The 23545-nt window shown below is 49.7% G+C and overlaps 2 protein-coding genes across 5 annotated transcripts in view; one reads left to right on the top strand and one right to left on the bottom strand.

The window, feature by feature from the left end:
• PHF19 (PHD finger protein 19) overlaps window positions 1-11315 on the top strand; it is a 22556-nt gene extending 11241 nt beyond the window's left edge. For 2 of the 3 annotated variants that reach the window (XM_084898424.1, XM_084898423.1), the window contains exons 8-15: window positions 143-211; window positions 383-503; window positions 1884-1951; window positions 3162-3323; window positions 3876-3966; window positions 4674-4759; window positions 5065-5160; window positions 6511-11315. In XM_084898424.1, coding sequence (XP_084754550.1) covers window positions 143-211; window positions 383-503; window positions 1884-1951; window positions 3162-3323; window positions 3876-3966; window positions 4674-4759; window positions 5065-5160; window positions 6511-6853 — 1036 coding nt within the window. In that variant the 3' untranslated portion in view covers window positions 6854-11315. Of the gene's footprint in view, window positions 1-142; window positions 212-382; window positions 504-1883; window positions 1952-3110; window positions 3324-3875; window positions 3967-4673; window positions 4760-5064; window positions 5161-6510 lie in introns of all 3 variants that reach the window. The other variant, XM_084898422.1, reaches the window with a different exon arrangement.
• LOC311629892 (protein CutA homolog) lies at window positions 10382-23545 on the bottom strand. Of its 2 annotated transcripts, XM_084898430.1 has the most exons (7): window positions 23348-23459; window positions 19760-19842; window positions 19103-19251; window positions 15227-15286; window positions 14107-14152; window positions 13802-13851; window positions 10382-12285 (listed from the first exon to the last, which is right to left on the bottom strand). In XM_084898430.1, the coding sequence occupies exons 2-7, from the start codon at window positions 19829-19831 to the stop codon at window positions 12183-12185; spliced, it is 480 nt and encodes a 159-aa protein (XP_084754556.1). In that variant the 5' UTR covers window positions 19832-19842; window positions 23348-23459; the 3' UTR covers window positions 10382-12182. The 2 variants fall into 2 exon arrangements, with proteins under 2 accessions (XP_084754556.1, XP_084754557.1); XM_084898431.1 differs by lacking the exon at window positions 19760-19842 and having other exon boundaries at window positions 23348-23545.

The raw sequence follows: 23545 nt of genomic DNA, 5'->3' as shown, positions 1-23545 counted from the left end.
TGCCCACCCTGGGCCTTCAGCCCTAGGAATGAGAACAAGCTGACCATGGGAAGGCAGTGGGAGGTGAGGCGGGGAGGGGGCTAGATTAGGGTGGGGTGTCAGAGCCTCGCCCACCACAGGCCCCGTCTCCACCTGCCCACAGGTTCTACCTGTTCTTCTGCTCCGTGTGTAACCAGGGCCCAGAATACATCGAGAGGCTACCCCTGCGATGGTGAGAGGATGGGGCTAGGCCCAGGCGCCCCTGTCTCTCCTGGCTCCCCCGTCCCTCCTTCCTCCAAGAACAATTCCACTTCCAACCACCAGGCCCCAGCTTTGCCCCTACCCTCGAGCCCTGACCTTGGCCTGCTGCCTCACCCAGCCCCACCTCCTTGCCCCTGCCCAGGGTGGATGTAGTTCACCTGGCCCTCTACAACCTGGGGGTGCAGAGCAAGAAGAAGTACTTTGACTTTGAGGAGATTCTGGCCTTTGTCAACCACCACTGGGAGCTCCTGCAGCTTGGCAAGGTATGCAGGACGTGGGATGGCAGAATGGCAAGAGCCCACACCACAGTGGGGTTACCATGGTGTCCAGGGTCACACAGTGCAGGTTGGGATCCAGGTCTCGGAGCGCTCGCTCTTAAACTGCTGGCTGGGATTAAGACCTGGAGTCTCTGAGCTGCTGTATCCCTGAGTCCACGCCTCCTCTGAGCCTGTGCCTTGCAAGGGGCTTCCTGAACGAGATTTTGACAGTGGGCAGATCAGGACCTCACAGACTTAGCTGCAGGGAGGGAGCAAGGGATTAAGTCTGGCTGAAGCAGGACCAAGCTGTTTGATTCACTCCAGACTACCTGGCTAGGATGGAAAGTGAAGTGGGCCTGCCCCCTGCTGGTCCTACTTTGAATAGCAGAAGTGGGCACCACGGGAGTTTCTGGATGTCAGAGGTGGAGAGTGACTTGCCATTTGGGGCTGAGCCAAAACTAGAGCCAGGGCCTCCCCAGCCACTTCCGCGATGGGGCCGGGGCCATGTCCCCCTTAGAATCCTCTCCACCACATGAGAGGGTGGCATCTTCTCTCCTGGCTGCCCCAAGCCTTCTTTGATGAGATAGGGTTTCTTTTAAAAAAAAAAAAAAACTTTTTAAAAAAGGTTTTCATATAACATCTTCATTTACAATGTTTGATAATTTATAAAAGACACAAGTGTTATAAAAACCCTAAAAGATAGGTAAAACTGGTATATTTTTAAAACAACATTTTTTTTGCTGATTTACAAAAAAAAAAAATCACACATGCTCCTAGTAGAACAATTTTTAAAGTATCAAAAAGCATAAGGACTTATGCTTGTCAGAAAGCCATCCATCTTCCCACATCACAAAACCCAGAAATACATTTCCTTCCATCCTCTCTTCTCTGTGTACTTTTTCTTTTTACGTGGTTTAGATCACACAGTACTGCAAATACCCCTTTCCAGTGTTTATTATATCATAAATAGCTTTTCATATCATTAAGAGAGTCTTCAGAAACGTTTTAAAGGCGGCGTTGATTTCCATCGTAGTTTCCCTGTCTCCTTCCCGTTGGCCCAGCCTTGGGAACAGTGCTGCTGTGAACTCTTTGCACAGAAAGCTCTGTGTTTCATATTGTGTTCACATGGTAGAGTCACGGAGTGGCGTCACCGGGTCAAGGGCATGGGCATCTTTAAAGCTCTGGATCCATTTAGGACGGGAGTGCCTCTCCCCAGTTACAGGTGGGAACTGAGCTCAGGTGAAAACACTTGTCTGGGGCCGTGCAGTAGGTCACTGGTTCTCACCTGGAGGACTCAGGAGACTGGGGGAGGGAGGTGCTGGGTGGAGGCCTCCCCCGATGTCATAGGCCAGGGTCTGACTGTCCTGCTGGCCTGCTCCCCCATAGCTCACCAGCACCCCCGTGACGGACCGAGGACCGCATCTCCTCAACGCGCTCAACAGTTACAAAAGCCGGTGCGTGCAGGGGAGGGAATGCCGTGGGGCCCCCCACAGGTGGGATTTCAATCGAAAGGTTCTTCCTACTTTGTAGCCTTTGCTCACGCTTGCTCCCTGCCTGGTCTCCTGCCCCTTCTCTTTGACTGGACAAACCTACCTGTCCTTCAAGATCCAGGGAGACACCCACCACCTCTGTGACGTTTCCCCTGGCCCCCCAGCAGCGTGACACATTCTTGTCTGGGGGCTGCAGCCCTGACCCCAGGGCCCCTCCTGCCCTAGCCATCTAGATCTGGGCCCGGCTCTGAAGGATTGGCTCACCATCTCTCTGGTGAGTCAGTGGCTTCCCAGCCAGACTTTTGAGTTCTTCTCAGAACCCACAGCTGCCAGGCCCCCCGCTACCACCACGGGGAATGGTCAGGCTCCTTAGCACTCCATCCGTGGCCCCTATGAGGCCTGCCATGCCTTCTGCCTCTGGCCCTTCCCCTTATTTATTCTGGATGTCAGCCATCCTGGAACCTTTGCTTCCCCTCTCTTGCTTTTGCGCACATTCTTCTTTGCCATCCATTTGTTCCATCGACAAGTATTGTATCAAGCTGCTGCTCTGTGTCAGCCCTGTGTAGGCGTGAGGACTCGGTGAGGATAAGCCCCGGTCCCTGCTGCCATCCGACGCTGTCTCCAGACATCGCTAGGCAGACTTACCCACTCTCTCTCCCTCCTTCTCACGGTTTGGGGCCCAGACACAGCTCTGCTCTGAGTCCATGAGGCTCGGTCCTTCCGGGGACAGTCTCCTGAGGAGGAGAGGGCTGTGACTGAGTCCCCTCTGCAGCCTCAGAGCAGCCCTGGGGGTGTCGGAAAGATGAGGGCAGTGCCTGGAGGTGCTTTCAGTCTCCTTGTGGAGAGCAGAGAGCAGAGCGGGGCTCCACTCGGGGCTGGAGGAGGCCTTCCTAAGGGAGGAGGCTTTGGGGCTGGTTGAGGCGGAGAAGGAAGGGGAGAGGAAGAGCAAGAGCCCCCACAGGCAGTGGAAGAATGGGAACCACCAGCCACATCCTCCGACTCCGCCCGGGACTCCCGGTCCCACAGGCTTTGAGGAATCGGTGTCTCCTCGGGCCGCTCTGTATGTTAGCTCTGGGTCCAGGAAGCGAAGAGAGTAGACTTAACACTTGACTCTGCTCCCCAGGAGGATGGACCGACAGACTCCAGAGCTTTCTCCTCCCCTACCCACCTCCAGGTTCCTCTGTGGCAAGGAGATCAAGAAGAAGAAGTGCATCTTCCGCCTGCGCATCCGCGTCCCGCCCAACCCGCCCGGGAAGCTGCTGCCTGACAAGGGTCTGGCGCCCACTGAGTACGGCCCCTCCTCCGAGCTGCGTAAGAGAGGAAAGAGCAAGCCTGGGTCAGTGCCTGGAGACCCAGGGATCCCACCTCCCACCCCCGGCGACACGCCATGCCATGGGCCCAGAGAGTGTGCTAGAGTCCAGGGAGGACCTACACCTGCTGGTCCCGCTGGAGGCACCCGGAGGGGACTGTCTGGCTGAGCCAGGACTGATGCCACATCAGGACTCCTCCTGCCTCAGGCCCTTATTGACTGGCTTGAAGGAAAAACCAGATTCTGGGACCCTGAGTCTCGCTGGGTGGGGGCTTAGGCAGAAAAACCAGTGTGAGGGGTCCCTGGGTTTCCTGATGGAGCTGAGCCCCTCCTCCTGAGCGTGGCGGGCAGAGCATCCGTATGCATGTGCCTGAAGGGGCACCTTCTCTCTTCTGCCCATCATGCCTCCTCCACCCCCTCCCGCCCTGCCGCCATTTTCTCCCGTCCTCCCCAAGTCATGAAGGGGGCCATCCCACCCCACGGCTGTGGCCCAGCCCCGCCCCTGCCACTCCTCCTTCTGGCAACCTCAGGGGCCTGCAGGCTCTGAAGTGGCCCCCTCTCCCCTTTCTGTCTCCACAGTTTGTTGCCTCACGAATTCCAGCAGCAGCAGAAAAGGCGAGTTTATAGAAGAAAAAGATCAAAGTTTTTGCTGGAAGATGCTATCCCCAGTGTTAGTTTCTCGTTTTCTTACTCTCCACGTTCACATGCAGGGTCAGCACGTATTAGGGGTTTCTGTGCAGGAAAGTGAGTCCCGGGGGATTGTACCAGGTCCCTTAAAGGAGAAGCCAGCTCTTATTACAGCTGAACAAGGAAGAGCCAGGCTCTGCAAGGCCAGTCCTTGATCTCCCCAAGTCCTTTCCAGAACCTGAGGCGGGGGGCAAGGGTGGGTAATATCCTTGTTCCCTCTGTCCAGGTGGGGAAACTGAGGGCCAGGGAAAGGCGGGGACTTTCCTCAGGTCACAGCTCAGGTAGCAGCAGAGCCCGGCCTGCACCCAGGCTCCTAGGGCTCGCTTTCCCCTTCAGCAGCCCACCCGTGGGCAGCAGTGTTAGCAGCGCCTCCCGTGTCCTGCTCTTTACACTCACACGGCCATCCCATTCTCCTGTCCTCCCACACCTCAGAGTGAACACACCGGGGCTCATTGTCCGCTTTTGCAGCTGAGACACTGGGACCCAGACACGGGAAGGTCATGCAGTCAGCTAGAGACGGAGCCAGGACTGGATGACCGGCTCCCTGGGCAGGCAGGTCTGGGAATAAGAGGAAGCCAGTCTTAGCCTGGGAGGGTCCAGCCCTCAGGAGCCTGGCTGCACCCGCAGGCAGCTGTGCGGCCGCAGCTGGAGAAGAGCTGAGGCTCACTGCTCCTTCCTCTGTGTCCACAGAGCGACTTTACCTCGGCCTGGAGCACCAACCACCACCTGGCCAGCATATTCGACTTCACGCTGGATGAAATTCAGAGTTTAAAGAGGTGACAGCGAGGGAGCTGCCCCCACACCCCAGCAGCGAAGGCATCCCCTGGAAAGGGCAGAGCAGAAAGCTCTCCTAAAAGGCGAGGGTGGCCAGGGAAGGCTCTCTTGACTCCTTGGACTTTGCAGTCCGGAAGGGTAGGACATGGACAGGCAGAGAGGAGGCAGGCGTGGTGGCAGCAATGGGAACTTGGGCCCCTGCTGGAAGGTCCAGGGGTGGGGGGGCCCAGAGAGGACTGGAGAGGTGGTGGGGGGCAGGGGGCTATGCTGAGAGCCTATAGCAGGCTCACCCTCTCCTCCCTCTCAGTGCCAGCTCAGGCCAGACCTTCTTCTCAGACTTGGACTCCACGGATGCTGCCAGCACCTCTGGCTCCGCCTCCACCAGCCTCTCCTATGACTCCAGGTAAGCTTCCTGGCAGCCTGGACTCCCATTCCGCCACTCCCCACCTTCGCCCCCCCAACCCTCACCCCCCTCCTCCTCTCACTTCTTGCCATGAGGCTCATTCTGTCCATGTGCATCCTGGGCTGAGGGACCTGGCCCTCTGCAGCTGAGAGCCTGGTGAGGCCCTCTGGCTGGGTGCGGCTTCCAGGTGGCTCCACTTCGGCTGCTTGGTGGCTTTCTCTCTGGGTGCTCCAGCTCCGGGTCATTGGACCAGAGGTTCTTTCTCTGGGGCTCTTGGCCTCTGCACGCCAGGAGGTTGCATGTCTGTGCCTCTGACCGCAGGGTCCCGACCCCAGTTCTGTGTTCCAGTCTCTGAGGAAAGGAGCGTGGATTTGGAAGCCTGGTGGAGAGGAGAATGACACCCTGTAGGGTGTGGGATCTGGGAGGGGGACAGAACCCCAGAGAACACGCTGAGGGGCCAACCCAGTTGGCAATAGCCGTCCTCAGCGGCGTAGGGAGGGTGAGCTTCTGAACTCCGGGCTCCTTTAGCTCTATTTTGGGGTCCCAGAGGCCCCTGCAAATAGAGTTATGTATCTTGGGAGTTTTTCTCTTGTTTGGGTGTCTTTTTCTGCTGTTGCCTCTGTATTTTCACTTATTTCGTTTATTATTATTATTATTGTTTTTTAATCAGGAAGGAAGGGAGAGGGAGAGAAACATCAATGATAAAAGAATCATTGATCATCTGCCTCCTGCATGTCCCCCACTGGAGATTGAGCCTGCAACCTGGGCATGTGCCCTTGACTGTAATTGAACCCAGGACCTTTCAGGCCACAGGCCAATGCTCTATCCACTGAGCCAAACCAGCCAGAGCTTCACTTATTTCTTCCTGTTTCTACTCACTAGCTCTTTGACTCTTTCTGTTTCAAGTGTCTGAATGTGTGCCACCTCTTGTGTGGCCCCTTCTCTACCAAGTCTGCCTCTCTGCCCGCATGTGTGCACATGTCTGTCTGTCTCCAATCCAGCTCTTGGATGTGGGGTCCTCTCCTCATAACTGCCATCCGACCCCATTACACTGAGGGTCAGTAGTGTAAGCGGGGCCTCTGCACAGCCTGACATCAGGAGGCAGAGGATGGAGCCCAGGCCCCATGCAGGGCTGGTTTCCTAAATGGAGAGCTGGACACACCGAGGTCTGAATCCTGGCTCTGCCGCTGCCCGAATGGTGGCTTTTCCCTGGAGCCTGTTTCCCTCCCAAGCGGCTGTTGTGAGGCTCCAGTGGGCTGACCCACATGGGTGGGGGTGGGGGCAGGGGAGTGCTCAGGGGGAGGCCTGTGATGATTCCCCCTCATCTCCTACTCCCCCCTCTCCTCCCAGACGGACCGTGGGCAGCCGGAAGAGGAAGCTGGCAGCCACAGCGTACACGCCACTGCGGGCAAAGCGGCGGGCAGCCGAGCCGAGTGGACGCTGCCCCTCGGACAGCGGGGCCGAGGGGGCTTCGGGCCCCGAGCGGGCCGATGAGAGCATTGACAGCCACACGTTTGAGAGCATCAGCGAGGACGACTCCTCCCTGTCCCACCTCAAGTCCTCCATCACTAACTACTTCGGCGCGGCGGGGCGGTTGGCCTGTGGGGAGAAGTACCAGGTCCTGGCGCGGAGGGTCACGCCCGAGGGCAAGGTTCAGTACCTGGTGGAGTGGGAAGGGACCACCCCTTATTGACTGGCCCGCAGGGGTTGCTAGGAGCCCTGGCAGCAGACGGGAAACAGTGGGAGCCACGGGCTCCCAGGTTCTCTGCAGGGTGGGGAGGGGTGGGAAGACGACGGAGCTGCAGGTGCCTGGCCCAGGCCCTTCCTGCCTCTCCACTCTCCACTCTGCCCCAGGCCTCGGGCTCATCACCCCTTGTCTCTAGGGTCGCAGTGTCCCCACACGCTCTGCACTCCCTCAGACCGTTCACCTGTTCCTTCCGGTGTGTGTCACCCTGGCTCTGGGATGCTTTTTCCTGAAGCCTGAATCTGTCTTTGTCCCCAGTTTTGTGTCACTTACCTCTCTCACCCCTTTTGGGGTTGTGTAGACACCCTACACATGCATGCGGTCCCTTGTGTAGCTACACACATGAGCCCAGATGAGGGCAGAGCAGGAACCTCTGAGAAAGTGGGTGAAGGTGGGAGCTTTTCTCTCCCACTTTCCTGCCCCTCTTCCACCCCCGCCCGAACCTTGGAAATGCTGGTAAGGACAGGAGGCCTCGGAGAGCCTGTGAGGCAGAGACCGGCCTCCACTCCTCGGGCCTTGAGAGTCCAGGTCTCAGAGGCACCAGCACCAGAGTCCTATGAAGGACTCAGAGGCACCAGCACCAGAGTCCTATGAAGGCTCAGAGTGAAGGCCAAGGTGTCAGCTTCTGGGGTCCCAGTGTCCTTTCCTTGGCTACACCGCCTCTTGGTGGCCATGGAGTGGGGCATGGCCTTGCTGGAATAGGGGTGGCCTTGAAAACCTGAGGGACAGGCAAACGGGGTGTGGGGGTGGGAGGGAGGCGTGTCCTGCTAAACCTCAGACTGTTTCTGACGCCTCCCACCCCCAGACCTCGACACACACACACACGCAGCTGAGTACACATGCACTCACACAACGTCCTTCCACATGTGCCTCACCCTCCAGGCACAAGCATTTGGCCTTGCCTCCAGGTACACACACACACACACACACACACACACACAATCTCTCACACATACACACACACACACACACACACACACACACACTCTCATACACACAATCTCTCACACTCTTTCATGTTCTCTCTCTCTCTCTCTCTCTCTCTCTCTCTCTCTCTCTCTCTCTCTCTCTCAGACACACACACACACACACACACACACTCCCTCCAGTGACAGCCTGGCTCCTGCCTTCGGCTCTCCCTTGGCCCTCTTCCAGGGACCATGTGCTGCAACTAAATGTGAAAGTCCAGCTCCTGCCCCTTCTTTCAGGCCAGGACCCAGCTCTGACCCCCTGGCCCTTCTGCTGTATCCCCTGCCCCACCCTGAACTGACAATCACTTTCTGGGACAGGCTGGGAGTTTTAAAGGGCCTGTGTCTTTCGGTCCCCTCAGAGAGAGGCCCTTGTCAGTGGGAGTCTAAAAAGAATCCTTAAGACCAACATCAAAACTCACACCCATCTGGAGGGAAACCAAAAATGGGAGGGGACCCCTCATTTTTGCTGCTCCCAGAAATGTTAGAAACTGACTCACTTGGTTGAAAAACGGAAGGATGTGCCTTGACTCGGGGTGGGGGCCGTGCACCAGATGGGGACTGGACCTGCCAACTGCTGCATGGCCTTCAGCTCGGCTGGGCTCTGCAGGCTGCCAGCTGCTAAGCGAAGGTGGAGGAACAGCGAGAGGATGGTTTTCCATTCCAGCTGACCCCCTTCCCACCTGTGAGCCTTTGGGGGTCCCTTGGATAGTGCAGATGCCCCTTGCCTTAAGCCTCAGCTTCTACAGTGCCTTTTTGATGGGACCTCCCCTCCCCTAGATTCCCTGGCGTGGACCAGACAGAGGTGGTCTGGAGGTGGCTTCCCTGGCGTGGACCAGACAGGGATGATCTGAGGTTGGGCCCAGGTCTCCCCCTTCTCAGCCCCATAGCTGCTGCCACCAAAACCCCAAACGGGGGGTCGGTGGAAGGGAAGCTGAGAAGGCAGCACCCTGCTCAGTCTGTGGCTTCCTGCCTGGCTTCAGAGAGCATAGCCACCTCCCAGGCCTGCTGCCCGGGCTCCTGAGGAAGCACAGGAGGAGCCAGGCCTGTCACAGGTGCACCGTCTCCACCTGAGCTCAGAGAGGCTCTGAGCTGAAAAGGAAAAGGAAGGGAAGGGTGTTTTCCCAACGTGGGAAGTCAGGACACGGTCTCGCGAGGTCACCCTGACTCCGTGCCCCAGCCTTTCATTTGTGCCGGATCATAGCTGCATTACTGCCAACTGACCTTATGATAATCCTGTGCACCTTCTAAAGATTTATGGTTTTGAATTGCTGCTTTTAATAACGTGTTATATTAAAGTTCTAATTAAACGTGTCTGACTGACAATCTAAAAGCTCCCTCTGGAAAGCTGCCTATCTTCCCCTAGTGAACTGTCAGCAGTTGGGTAGCAGGAGGAATTGGCTCTGGTGTCTGGTCTTGGTTCCCTGGAGACTGAGGAATGGCACTATCCTCACCCTTACCACCAAGAGGAGATGGAACCTTTTATCTGCTGTGAGTATCTGACCATTGGGGGAAGAGACATCAGTGAGGGCCACAGGGAAGCAAAGGATGGGAAGTGAACTCAGAAGTTGCTCCCGTTAAAATACGTCAGTACAGGCTCTATAAGCTATTCGGTGCACCCAAGCCTAGTGATGCAAAGTGAGTGCCGGGCGTGGCTCTCCTGGTTTGAACCTGCACCACTTTGGTCCGAGTCCTTTGGTTCAGTTTTCTCTCCCTTTCCTGGCAGAGCTGATACCTGCTAGATTCAGTTCTCAGGTTTTGAGAGGGAAACCTTTCACATATGAATATGATGAGTTATTACGTTAAATAAACTCTACATTTGTGGAAGTTTGGGGAGAGAAAGTCAGCTATAGGGAGGTGAAGACCAAGGATCTAACTGAATTCTGTAGTTTCGGGGGTAAAGTGTAGCCTGTTAATTTCCGTAAGTGTTCACATCTGCTAAACCTTAACCATGGCTTCCACTTCTATCCTCCATCCTTTCGCTTTCAACCTTTTAACTGCCCTCGGGACAAAACCACCGTTGGAGCTGGGGGTTGTGGGGCTGTGGGGATTGTTCTGTGAGCTGGTATTTATGGAATGGAAAGAAGGTGAATGGCACAGGTGTCAAGAGACCTGGCTTCTAGTTGGAGTTCTACAGTGAGTGAGCAGCTAAATAGACCCTCCTGAGAACAGTGGTCCTTGCCACGCTGGAGTGGGCCTGGTTCTTTGTGGTCTGGGTGTTTACAAATCTACAACAAATAGTAATCTTTGGACTTAGGAGCAAGAAATTAGAATTCTCAAAATTCCCTAAGTCATCAAGTTATTCTTAAAATACTTCATTTCATTCTTTCCTTATTGTTACAGATATCTGGGAAAACTATTTAACAAATGGGACTATCAAGCTTAGGTGTATTTACAAAGAACTGGAGCCTAGAGGGAATGTTTAAACCCTGTCATTGGATATTTTTCAAATCATGTAACATTCAAATATCCTGGCAAGGTGAACAGTGTAAGGATCACGTGTCAAAAATGCCAAATTAAGAATTTATTTTGCTTTGAAAGCTTGTAATTTAGTACACTGCTCAGAGAATTTGTCTAAAGTATACTCTGTATAGACTTATTTGCAAAATAATACAACACAACAATCACAAGCAAGACTGATTGGACAGTAGCCATCTCCGACATGCTCCCGCACTGCTTCTCCTCACCTTCGGCTCCGCATGCTGGCGTGCCTTGCTCTTATTTTTTTATTTGATGCATTCCTTCAAACCAGCAATGTCTGTATGCTTTTAAGCCTCCATATTCTCTGAACTGATTTTTCTGGCGATTCCCGATTCAAAACACGTACATGTCCTGAGAAATGCTGGGAAGGCATCCCCTGTGGAAACACTGGTCTAGGCCCCGGCCCGGCTCCGCAGCACCATTCGGGGAGACGTAAAGGCCAAACCATGCAAGATGGAGTCATGCAGACTTTAAAAATCACTGAACTCTAAATCCATCCTCTTATGTACAGAATAAAGACACTATCACCTACCTCCAGCCAGTGGGTAGAAGTCCCAGGCCCACTTACCACATAGATGAAGAACTAAAAACACTTCCTTTACAATAGGCTGCAGCAGGCTCTCTGGGTCTCTGGTCTACAAAAGGACATTTTCCAGCCTCTTTGGAAGAGGCAGTAAAAAGCATCAAGTTTAGGATGAGTTGGGGGTTCGGCCCTCCATGCCCTCTTCCACCTGGGAAGGAGCAGGGATAGGAGCACACCAGACTCAGGGTAGGCAGCCTGGCTGGCCCGTTAGTAACATCACACCACTCCCTTTCTGGACCTCAGTGCAGTTCCGTTTCCTCTACTTAACCTATAGAGTGGAGGCGGGCTTACACCACTCGTTTACAACTTTTGACAAAGAAAACTTTTATAAAAGCTCCACAAATCTCATGAGAACTCAATACATTAAAGAAAAACAAAACAGTTCAGTTGCACTGGCTGAAGGTGGCGGAGAGGGGCAGGCAGTCCCCATACCTCCTGTCACCCTCTGGGCTCTGTGGGCAAGTCTGAGGAGCACGGTCTGGAAGTTCCCCGGGGTTCTTTCTGCTTTAAGACGCTCAGTTTCAATGCTCCACTGAGCAAGCCTGTCTCCACTGAGCAAGACACCAGAACCTCCTGATGCCGGTCATATTCAGGCTAGGAAGGTCAAAACCTATTCCCAACCCATGAGCTGTGTCTAAGTGCTAATATCGCCCCAGTCCTACATACACCCCTGAAGCTCATTCCAGACCCACTCCTCAGGCCTCAGGAATAACAAGTGCCACCCTCAGCCAGGAGAAATAATCTTGCTTGTCCCTGAAATTGCACCATTCACAAGCCATCCTTTTGGATAAGGTGCTGCCAGTTCCTCCAGAAGCTGACCTTCAACCCACACTCTTCTAGGTAAACAGATCAAACCAGGTCTATCTCTCCTGAAAACCAGGAGAGTAATTCCACCCGACATTTGAGGTAGCCCAGTGACTGCTGCCGATGACACATCTCACCCTCCCTGCCATCTCTCCTTGTCCCCTGCACACTGCCCTCCTTTCTCTCATCCCCTGGCCACCTATTAGCAGGAAGTACTCAGAGACAAGTTCCACTGGGTTCTCGCTTGGCCTGGACTGGCCCAGCATCCTCTTCTAGCCTCAGGAGCCTCGGCCCTTCATCCTACACAAGTTACTCAGCTCCTCTGTGCTGGCAAAAACAAGGAATCCAGAGATGTTGGGAGGCAGGAAGCAGCATCCTTTCCCCAGCATGCGGCTGATGAAGGCTAGTGACAGCCAGCAGGATCCACAGGAGGCTGTCCCTCTCAGTCCTCCTCCATGCCCTCCTCCAGCCACTTCCAATAGTGCACATCTCCTTGGTCCATGGGAAGACTGAAGATCTCTGGGATCTCAAAAGGATGCACCAGCCTTTGGGAAGAGAGCAGAGTCCTGTGAGTGACTGTAATTAGGATCAGGCAGGCGATGAAACCCAGCAGGCCAGCCTCCTTTGAGGTCTTTGCCATCTGCTGCAGCCCCTGTCCACCTCCATAACCCACCGCCTCTGTCTACAGTGGCGAGTTGGGCCAGATAGCTTTAGAATTTGAACGCTTGTCTCACAGACAAGGGTTGAAATTCTAAGTATGCTCCCTACTAGCTATGTAGCCATGGATAGATCACTTAATTTCTCCAAAGGCCCGACAAAGGAGGGGATGAAAATGGCACCTACGTGACTGGGTCACTGAGGATGAAAGGAGACAAGGACCATAGAGCTGGTACACTAACGGGTACTGGATGAATTCTCTGAATGTTAGCTGCTAGCCTCTATTACTACCTCAAACGCCACCCACCCAATACCACTGTATTCTCTGCTCCACGTGTCAAACCTGCTCCTGTTTATCAATCAAAAGCCTCTTTATCCCTCAAGGCCAAACAACCTTTGACATTTTTAAAGGGATCTTTCTTGACAGCCAAACCCACAGGAACCTCTCTCCCTTCTCCCCAAACTGTACTCATTGTTGTATTTTCACCACACACATGCACTGGCAAAAAGTCAGATTCACTTAAGAAACATCCTTGACAAAATGGTAAAAATTACAGTTTTTATTCAGTTTTGACCCTTGAGTACATGTATATTTAGCCCTGTGTGACAGCATGGAAAGTATACAGAAAGCACTGTGCTTTGTGCCTAAATTCAGTATGTCCTACACACGTCTGACTGAGTCACAAGCTAAAACCAGACTTTTTCATGGAGTGCCATTTTTAAGCCTGAGTTACCATTAACTGTCTTTTTTTTTTTTTTTTCCAAATTATGGTTCCTCAGATTTGAGGATTAGGTAGACACTGTCTCAGACATGAACAAAGTGAGTCCATCACTCAGAGACAATTTACATCATGTATTGCCAATTTTTTTAAAAAAATTATGTTTTCATGCAGAAATCAGAAGTTTGGAAAACTTGAATTTGTCATCATGAGCTTTCCAAGTGTCCCAATACTTAGAGATGCTTCTGATTAAGCCAGATTTTGCAAAAAGTGTAAAATGATGCCATTCTTCTCACTTTTTGGGGGGAGGGGGTGTGTGGAATATGGTTACTTCCCATAAAAATGCATTATTTACAACATTAATAAGTAATGGTTTTATTACTGTTAATTTTTTTAAACCTTAGTTTTAATTTCTAACATAGTAAACTTTGATATAACCCACATAAACAAAGCTCTTTTAGGTCCCTGGCAATTTTTTAAAGTGTATAGGAACCCTGAGACCAAAATTTTGAGAACTGCTGGTTTAAACTAACTCCTTCTAGTCTCTCATTTTACATATGAAGAATCTGAGGGGCAGGCACCTGTGCAGAGTCATACAAAGGTTTGTGACTTAGGTTTCCTGCTTTCCAAGCTCATTCACTCAATACTTAGAACGTCCTTGGCTGAGACGAGACGCCAGTATTACCTGACATAGCTGGAGAGCATGTGGACCTTGGAAGTCTTTGTCTTTATTAACTGTAAAGGGAAAAGAAGTCACTGCTTCACCTCAGCCCAGCTCCGCAGCTGCTCACTTTTCTGGCTATTTATGAGACAGCATTCCCTCTAGGTCACCAGGCCCTGTCACTAGCTTGCAAACAAATCTACGGCATCTATGTGGGGCAGGAACCTCAATCAGTTGGTCTTCGCTAGTTTTTCATTGGAACCTGGGGAAAAGGCCATACTCTCACTCTTCCCGTATCAAGGCCCATCCCCAAACCCAACCTCACTCACCAACAGGATCTCAGTGGCTTCTTCTATTTCTCCATTCCAAAAGTACCTGGACACGAGAACAAGGTATCACGCTCCCAAAACAATCCCACTGAAATGTCAAACCTGGCCCAGTTAGGCAACTTACTGAGGTGGAAACTTTAAAATCTCTCCAAGTTGGGGGTAGGGGAGGCCGGAGGAAGGTCAATGGGGGGAGGGAGGAGGGGGGGGAAGGAGACATACATACTACTATTTGTAATACTTTAAACATAAAATAAATAAAATAAAATAAATCCAAGTTCACGTAGAGAAGTCTACAATTGGCCAAGGCATGACAGGTCATGTAGTCCAATCATGCTAATGCATACTTTTGGCATCTGCCTGAACATTCCTGGAGGCGAGAAGCTCACCATCGCTTGAAGAAGTCCATCTACCTTAAAGGTTTTCACATGAGGTGGTTTTTCTTATGGTGTGCCAACATCTGCCACCCAGTTGTTTTCCCCAACTTCCATATGGAGAAGCACCTTAGAGTCAACCTGACTCTCCTGCTGTACAGAAACTTACGTTTTTCTCTCCTCCAAACTGGGCATCTCTGGCTCTTTCCACACTATTCTATACTCATGGCTTCTGGGCCCCTCTCCATCCTATGAAATGGGACTACTTTTACAACTGAGACTCAATGTTGAGCGCCCATGAAAGGATAAATAAGAAGCAGAGGAGGCTTCAGGGAAGAAGTGAGCCTTACAAGACATGAAAACAAGTCCAAAGGTTAAAAGTCAGTGATGACATTCAGAAAAGAGTATGAGAACAGCATCTCTACTTGCCTTGCTCAGGGATGAATGCCCATTCTGGCTTCCTTGCTAATAGCAAGCTAATTATCAATAATTTAAACAAAGAATGTGCAAGCAGGATTCACTGTTCCCAAACTGGAGGTTTTCCCCTCCTTTCTCTATACACACACAGCACATTTTTGCTTTTGTTCATAGGATGACATAAACACACTGATTCATTTCCTTTGAGTGCAAATCAACAGTGAAGTATTGATTAATTAAATGCCTCTGAGTTGTTCCTTCACAATTCCCCATTAGTCGGTACCCCTCCCACCAGCTAGGACCTGACCTTCCACGGCCACAGCAAAACTCACAATGAGGATGCCTTGGGCAGGATGTTCACAGAGGCTGCCAGCTTCTTATCCAGGATCGCCCTAAAGCAAAGAGAGTGACAGTCACTGGGGCACGTGTCCAGAACCTTAAGTGAAGGAACAAGGTATAGGCATTCCTGGGAGCTAGATAATCATTTAGAATGCCCCCACCCCCCACCTCCTGGCACTTTTAATGACAGGCCTAATCTGCCTGGGGAATAGATATTAACTCTGGACAGAGAACAGGAAGACCTGGTTCCATTCCTGGCCTTGCAGTAGTGTGGCTGTGTGACCTTACACAAACTCTTTCTCATTCCAGGAATAAGTATTCAAGCACCTCTCCGAGACGGGCATGTCCCCGCACTCAGCCTGACTCCCCTGCTGTACAATGAGAAAATGGTTCAACCAGTAGCTTCCAACCCTTTCCCCACCAAGAGCTCCTTTCATCATGATGCCACCCCTGCTTCTATCCCACAGGTAGGTATCAGGCTGCGCTCGGCGCTTCTGATCTTTAGATGGCCATGTGACCATACAGCTCCACGTAAAAACAAAACAGCATCATAACTGTGTTTGTCTTTGGCAAATATAGGCTCGTTTCACTTTATTTATTTATTTATTTATTTATTTATTTATTTGGTAAAGGTTTCTATCATAGCCCAAAGCACACAATCATCACCTTTGCAGACCTCTAAGATTTTTTTTTTTTTTGACAGACCACAGGTTGGAATTCCTGGTCTGATAATCTCAGATTCCTATGCAGCACCCTGGTGAGCACAATAAAAGGGGCTTGAGCTAGTACAGGGGTCATAGAAATAGGAGCACCACTAAGTCACTGATGCAAAGAAGTGTCCCCAGACATCAAAACCTCTGCCCTCGGAATCAGGCCTTGCCAAATAAACTTCATCTGAGCTCTGCTCACTAACCCCTCCTCCCTCCAGCTGCTGCCAAGAGAACCAACCTACTTTCTCTTCCCCTGGGTTCCAGGTTAAACAGTGGTCTCTATTTAAGGCTCCGAGTTACTGTGGAATCAACACCACCTCATTCCTCTGCAAAGTTCTAGGAGCTAAATAAATCCCTCACCATAAGGAGAGGCACATGGCACAAACGTGTTTAAGAAACCGCTTGCGAGTCTTGCTCCCTCAAACATTTGCTGAGAAATTACATTTTATTAGTTCTGAAGGTGGCATGCAAGCACAGGGAGTGCGTTAAACCTCTAGAAAAAAAAAAAAATCCATTGCCTCATACCACATCACCAAAGACTCCCCTTCAGATTTTTAGGACACAGTAAGGAGAACGCCTCATATGCCAGCATCTATGAGAAAGCCCCAAAGAATAAAAGGCAGCCCAAGACACGCAAGGCAGCACACAGGGGGACTGCCCCAGAGAAAAGAGCATCAGTCTGTACCTGGGGCAATGGGAACCAAAGCAGGCGGGAACTGGTGGCAACCAGCAAGGTGAACTGCCGGAATGCCACCACAGGAGCCGGTGGATGCCCCAAACCTCCCATTGCCCCACAGCGATAATGGGGCGTTCTGTCTCCAGGAAGGAGCAGTTAAGTGTAGGCATTTTGGTGGAAAAGGCACAACAATGTCTTAGCTGGTGATGGCCAAGGATAAAAGGGAGAATTCTCACCCAGAAGGCCAGTCACTAGGGCACCCCAGTCTGTAGAATATCCCCCCAAACTACACTCACACTGAAAACATTGCTGCTAAGACCATTCCTTACAGCTGTTCCCGTGACTCCCCACCAGCATAGCTAAAAAGATGAGAGGTGCCCTAACCGGTTTGGCCGGCTGAAGAGTCCTGGGTTCAATTCTGGTCAAGGGCATGTACCTTGGTTGCGGGTACATACCCAGTGGGAGGTGTGCAGGAGGCAGCTGGTCGATGTTTCTCTCATTGATGTTTCTAACTCTCTATCCCTCTCTCTTCCTCTCTGTAAAAAATCAATAAAATATATTTTTTTAAAAAGATGAGAGGTTACACGTAGGAATCACAAAGCATCTGAGGACAGACAATACCAAGAAACAAAAATTCAACCAATGAATTTATGTAAGAGGACCAGCTAACAGTACATTCAAAACCAAGATTTAAAAATAAGTATAATCTCAGATTCTTATAATTATATAATTACATCTACCTGAAAGTAGCTAAGAGAGTATATATTAAAAGTTCTCAGTCCCAAAAAAGGTAACTGTGTGAGGTGATAGATGCGCTCACTAATCTTATTGTGCAGATCATTTTGCTATATAAACATGTATCAAATCATCATATGTATTCCTTAAACTTACACAATGTTGTATGTCAATTCTATCTCAATAAAGCTGGAAAAATTAACAAAATAAGTATAATTAATATCTACAGAAAGATAAGGCAAGATTATTGCATCCATAAAATTAAATCAGAATATAGGATCAGATATTTATGAAATATGAGTAGTTGGTTATGAAAGAATAATTAAAAATCCTGAAAAGGAACACTAATCATTTAAACAAAAAAAACTCAATAGAGGAACTGACTAGCAAAATAAATACAAATGAGAAACAAGAGAGAAGAATGGGCTCAGAAATTCTCCCAGTATGCAAAATAAAGGAACAGACAAAGAAAGACTATAGAAAGAATAGTTAACAAATTAAAAGCTGAACATTAAGATAAACAGAGAATCCTAAAAAATATCAGAGAGAAAAAGTATTTCCTACAAAGGAATGAGCCCCTGATAAACACCTGACTTCTCAACAACAACCTTGGATCCAAGTAGATAATAGAGCTCTCTCTCTAAGTTGATACTGACCCATTTACCTAAACTGGCCTTTCAACCAGTTAGAATCCAGGCATTAGAATGATTTTCCCCCCAAAGCCAAACTTCACAGATGTCAGCTGAAGTTGTTCCTGAACAGGCCCAGAGTGGCTGGTCCAGGAGTCCGGAGAAAAGAATTCAGTACAGACCCTCAGGACAGCAGGAGTAGCAGGAGGGATTTCAATTCCTAGCTACCAAATACCATGGGTATCTCTGGAGTAATTACAGGTTCTTTTTTAGATAGGAGCTATTCTTCAAGAGTAATGTTAATGAGGGGAAAATACACATTCTGGTTGGAGGAAAGAGAGATGGAATGAAATGCAAGGCTAACCTGTGGCCAACAATGTGGAGGCTGTTTGCCAAAGACCAGATTCAACATTTGAAAACACTGTAACCTAGTCTATCATCAACTTCAAGAATGCTGAGTTGTGGATCAAGAAGAAAGGGATCAGGAGCCAAATCCATTACCCTCCAGTCCCACTAACCCTCTTCAAAGCTGCATCTATAAAGAGAAATGAAGGGGGCAAAATCCAGATACCACAAATATTTATTGAGCACCTACTACATACAAATTACTACGGTAATGCTTAAAGAAGGGAAGGGACTTGCCCAAGTTAACACGGTAAGTGGTAGAGCCAAGGCTGAAACTCTGATCTGCTTACAAGTCCTGTGTTCTTCCACCATACCACAGCTGCTTCTAGAAATTCCCTAAATATTTGGAATGACTGCCTCCTCCTCCTCTTCACTGTCATAGTGAGCAAAGAGAGAATCTCCAAAAAGGAAGACAGATGGGCCAGGAATGAGACTTAGGTTCTCAACAGGTAGAATTCCACTGTTCCCTTAACACCTTAGATAAGCCATACATCCCTCTGGGTCTCATCTCCTTATATGCGCCCTCCCCTCTCCCCCCCCCCCCCCCCCACGCCACTCAACATTTTAGGCCCAGCAGCAGGATCCATCAAATCATTCAGCTGTGTAGTTCATCACTGGATGGACAGGATTATCAGAAGCAGAAGAAGGGCCTAAATGTGACCCCTGATAGCATCCTGAGCCTCCTGGGGCAGCACCTAAGCCCCTTTACCATACCTGGCAATCTCTCTGGCAATTTGCTCGTTGGGACAGTTGACAAGGACGATGGAGTAAGTGCCGGAGACATAACTGCCAGTGACAGCTGAATGGAGCTGCAGGCTAAGGGTCCTGAGCATGGGGTAAGTCAGGAAAGAAGCTGTCAGGATCTAAATGGTGGGAAAAAGCACAAGTCAGCAGTGGCATGACCATTCGCTATCTCCTGCTCAAGCAGATTGGAACCAGGGCTGGGCATCTTTTTTTCATACCCATTCCCCATCCAAAAAATAATTCCTGAGATCTTGAGCTTTAGTACTTCAACAAAGTTCTGTCTAGATATTTACCTCTGCATTTTGCAGATGATTAAAAAAAACACCACCACCACCAAAACAGAGGCTCAGAAATCAAGAAGCTTGTTCAAAATCACATAGCTCTTATTTAGTGAAGCAAGGATTAGGGCTCAAGTCTGGATGACGTGAAATCTATTCTGATGGAAGTAATGCTAATTGGAATCCACTGAACTGTCATCCTGTGGAGATTATAATGAATGATAAGCTCTTATATCTAATGATGTTTGAGGGTAACTTCACCTCCATTCATTTGTATATGTGCCAGGCACTGGGTAGGCTAGTGGAAAGGGTAGCCTAATTCTAAAGCAATGCAACCTGTTCTACTAACCTGAGCACTCAGGGACCATAAGAAAGGCTCTATCTGAGGGAGCAGGAAAAGGCTTGGAAGAGAAGGTACCATCTAAATTGGATCTGGAATGATAAGTAAGATCATAAGAGAGGGTCACATGCTAAACAAATAGTAATATGTACAAACTCAAGAAGTATTAAGAGCCAGATGAGTTATGGTCTGCATGGGTCTTAGTCTATAGGTATGAGATCAGAAGGAAATGAAACTGGCTAGAACTATAGAGAAAAGGGTCAGGCTAAGGAGTCTGGAGTTTGTACTCAGTGGTAGGGTATTTTTGGAGGTTTTAAGTAGCAGAGTAATAATGTAGTGAAGCCGAGCAGAGTACCAGGAGGGAGGAAGGAGAATGACCAGAGATAGCCTACTTACACGGTCATTATAATGATCCAGGAAAAAGACTTGAAGCTAAGATGATAGTGACAATGTGAAAGGAAAAGGCACTCAAGATATCTTTCTTACTATTTTAATGATAAATATCCTATATAATAAAAGGCTAATATGCAAATCAACCAAACAGCAGAACAACCGGTTGCTATGATGCACACTGACCACCAGGGGGCAGACGCTCAATGCAGGAGCTGCCTCCTGGTGGTCAGTGCTCTCCCACAGGAAGCGCTGCTCACCCAGAAGCTAGGTTCACGGCTGACAAGCGCAACAGCAGTTGCGGGAGCCTCTCCTGCCTTTGCAGGAGTGCTAAGGATGTCCCACTGCCAGCTTAGGCCCTGTTTCCCCTCTCCCCCCGGGAGCGGGTCTCAGCTGGCAGTTGGACATCCCCTGAGGGCTCACAGTCTGGGCTCAGGGGGAACCCCCTCCCCCAAGTGCACAAATTTTGTGAACCAGGCTCCTAATTTAAAATAAGAAGAAATAAAAAGAACTGGAAAACATCTTCCTTTCCAGGTTCTCTGCTTGAGGAATATAATGGAGTCATTAACAGGGAGAGGCAGCTTGCAAGGAGTCCCACTGTGACTTCAGCCAGGCTAAACAAGAGGGTGTTTCTCCTGCCTCCAGCCCAGGGCTTCTTTCTTGCTCAAATAAACCTCTGTCCTCCCACTCCTTTTATGCTCTTGCCTAAGTTCTGCCTCCTACGTCTTGGCAAGGCCTACAGCAGCAATTTTATGTCTTCAGCTTCAGTTTGACTACAGGCCTGTCAGGGTTGGGTTTTCTCATTCCCTCCCACTACCTCCACCAAACCACCAATTCAACATACTAGTCCACTGAACTAAACCAGTGACCATGCAAGAAAAAAAAAACACCCAGACTTCAAAAGCTTTTAGTATGTGTGTGTGTGTGCACAGTAGGATTTAAATCCTAGTGTGAGTACTGCTAGCTGCCTGTGGCCTTCAACAAGTTACCACCTCTCCTTCTACAAACCTTATCTAGAAATTGGAGATTATGACACTGTGCTGCCTATCTCAGTTGCTATGGGTTCACATGAGATAGGAAAAATACTTTGTAATCACAAATTCAATGAAACTGAATTTCAGGCTCTGCTCACCACTGTATCCCCAGCACAGTTCATGGCACACGGCAGGTTCTCAATAAATACTTGTAGACTAATGAATTAATACACCAGCAAGACATTGTTATTAAGGCTCAATAGTCTTGTGAAAAAGATAAGTCTTGTCAGCAGTGTTTTTAACAGAGAACTGGGCAGACTGGAACACGCTAAGGAGTCCACTACATGACTCCATGGTAGCTTCCAGCACAGACTCCAAACACAAGGAACAGTGGCCTGTCCCCCAACCAAAAAAGCCATTCTGAGGGAAGATCTGGGCATTCCAGCCAGCAGGTAGCAGTGCAGCACAGCTAATAAGATTCAATATAAACTCACCCAAAAGGCATTGAAAGTCTTAGGTGAATTCAAAGTCAAAACACTAAGTTATTACAGCTCTTGATGTTTGAGGAGTTGATTCCCCACCATTCATGTGTACATGGTATGTGCTAGGCACCGTGGAGAGGCCAGTGGAAAAAGTAGCCTACTTCTAAAGCAATGTGACCTGTGTTACTGAAACGGAGAGCTGTGCTCTCAAGTATTATCTAAGATAACCCTAACTTTAACACATAAGATAACTGAGGCAGAACATTTAGAAACTTACATCCAATACTCCTGCCTCCATTCGGGACTCTTGGAAGCACAAGGAGCACAACTAGGAATTGATACAGTGGGTTGGATTCAGCTTCCCTTAATCCAATGGTTCTCAAGGCGATTTTGTGCCCCCGGGGGCCATCTGGCAATGTCTGGGAACAATTCCTATGGTCATGCCTGGGGCAGAGATGCTATTGGCATCTATTGGGTAGAGGCCAGGATTGCTGCTAAACATCCTCCTGCTGTAGCACTGGTCACACTGAAAGACAGAGTTGTTTACAGGTCTCCTCCTTTGGTCATAGGCTCTTCAGTCTCATTCATTTCTGTATTGCCAGCACCTTACAATTCTGACAGGGAGTAAGGGCTTGAGAAATGTTTGTGGACCATCTCAACAAAGTGTCAGAAGCATGAAAGGTCAATCTGGAACCAAGGATGGGCTACAATGTATTAGAAAATGACGTTATATGAATGCAAAAGTGATAGAAGATATACCACAATATTCCCTAATAGGAACATTTTAAGATACAATTTTTAAATCTAGTCAACATTTTCCTATTTGTCTTTTACTACATACCTTTTCTATTTCTACATTCTTTTAAAATATTTTATGTATTCTTTCAGTTATTTTTGCATTTTATTCTGCCTTTTTCCTTTTTTTTTTTTTTTTTTTTTTTTTTTTTGGCCTGGAATATTTGCATCGCCTCTAAGAGGTTATGGTTGACTTTATAGTCTGTGTTAAAGCAAAGGGGGCCTCATAAACCACCTAGTGGTTCTAAATTTATAATCCACCTAGTTTATAATCCAACTAAATTTATAACCCACCTAGTTTGAAGAAATCCGTGAATATTTTGAGACTACAGCATTGTGTTTATCTATACAGTTTCCTTGTGTACAAATCCAGAACTTTCTAGAAAAAAAGTTAAGAAAACCTACAGGTCCCAAAAGGGTAAGAGCCACTTATATGTGCCAATGGAATAAGAGTCGGAAGGAAGTAGAAATCACCCAAAAGTGATCATCAGAGCTGGGCTAGGCCCTAGGCTTCTGACTCTCTCCACCTCCTCCCGAACTACCTCCACCACTGGAGCTACTCTGCAAATGGTCACTTCCCAACCCTAATATTTTGAGGTATTTCTAAGACAGAAACAAAGCCCCCATAAAGGGTAACTGCAACAGAAAGAAAAGAATCTATCGAGGGGCCCTTAGACAAGAACTCACCACCAGATACCCCTTCATCTCCCTGGCCATGGAACGCAGCCCAGTCACCCCTCCTCGCAGAGAGAAGGGGAGCTCACAAGCTTCAGAGCCACCCCTCAGTCTCCGGGACTCCGAGAGGCGCCTCCAGGGATTTCACTGTCCATCCCCTACCCGCCTGCCCCCAGCTCCAAATGCCCAGGGCAGGATCGGGAAGGGTGTCTTTTTCCTCGGTTCCCAGGTGGGAGGTCTGGGGCCAAGGGGGGTGGTACCGTCGTGGCGTGGGCACTCACCAGGAGGCATAACAGGACAGAGGGCCGAGGGTAGCCTGGCAGAGGACACCGATTGCCCGGCCTGTCCATGGCGTCGCTGGTAACTGAGCAGCACGGCGGCGGCGAAGGCTGCCTCTGGCCGAGTAGCTGGCAGGAGGCGGGAACTTGTGGCCTAACACCGCCCTCCCTGCCCCCACCCTCCCACCTGCTGTCGCCCTC

This window comes from Pipistrellus hanaki (assembly GCF_964339955.1).
Source record: "Pipistrellus hanaki genome assembly, chromosome: 11".
Lineage (NCBI taxonomy): Eukaryota > Metazoa > Chordata > Mammalia > Chiroptera > Vespertilionidae > Pipistrellus > Pipistrellus hanaki.
Note: the sequence above shows the minus strand (reverse complement) of the source record. Positions and strands in the feature narration are given on the sequence as shown.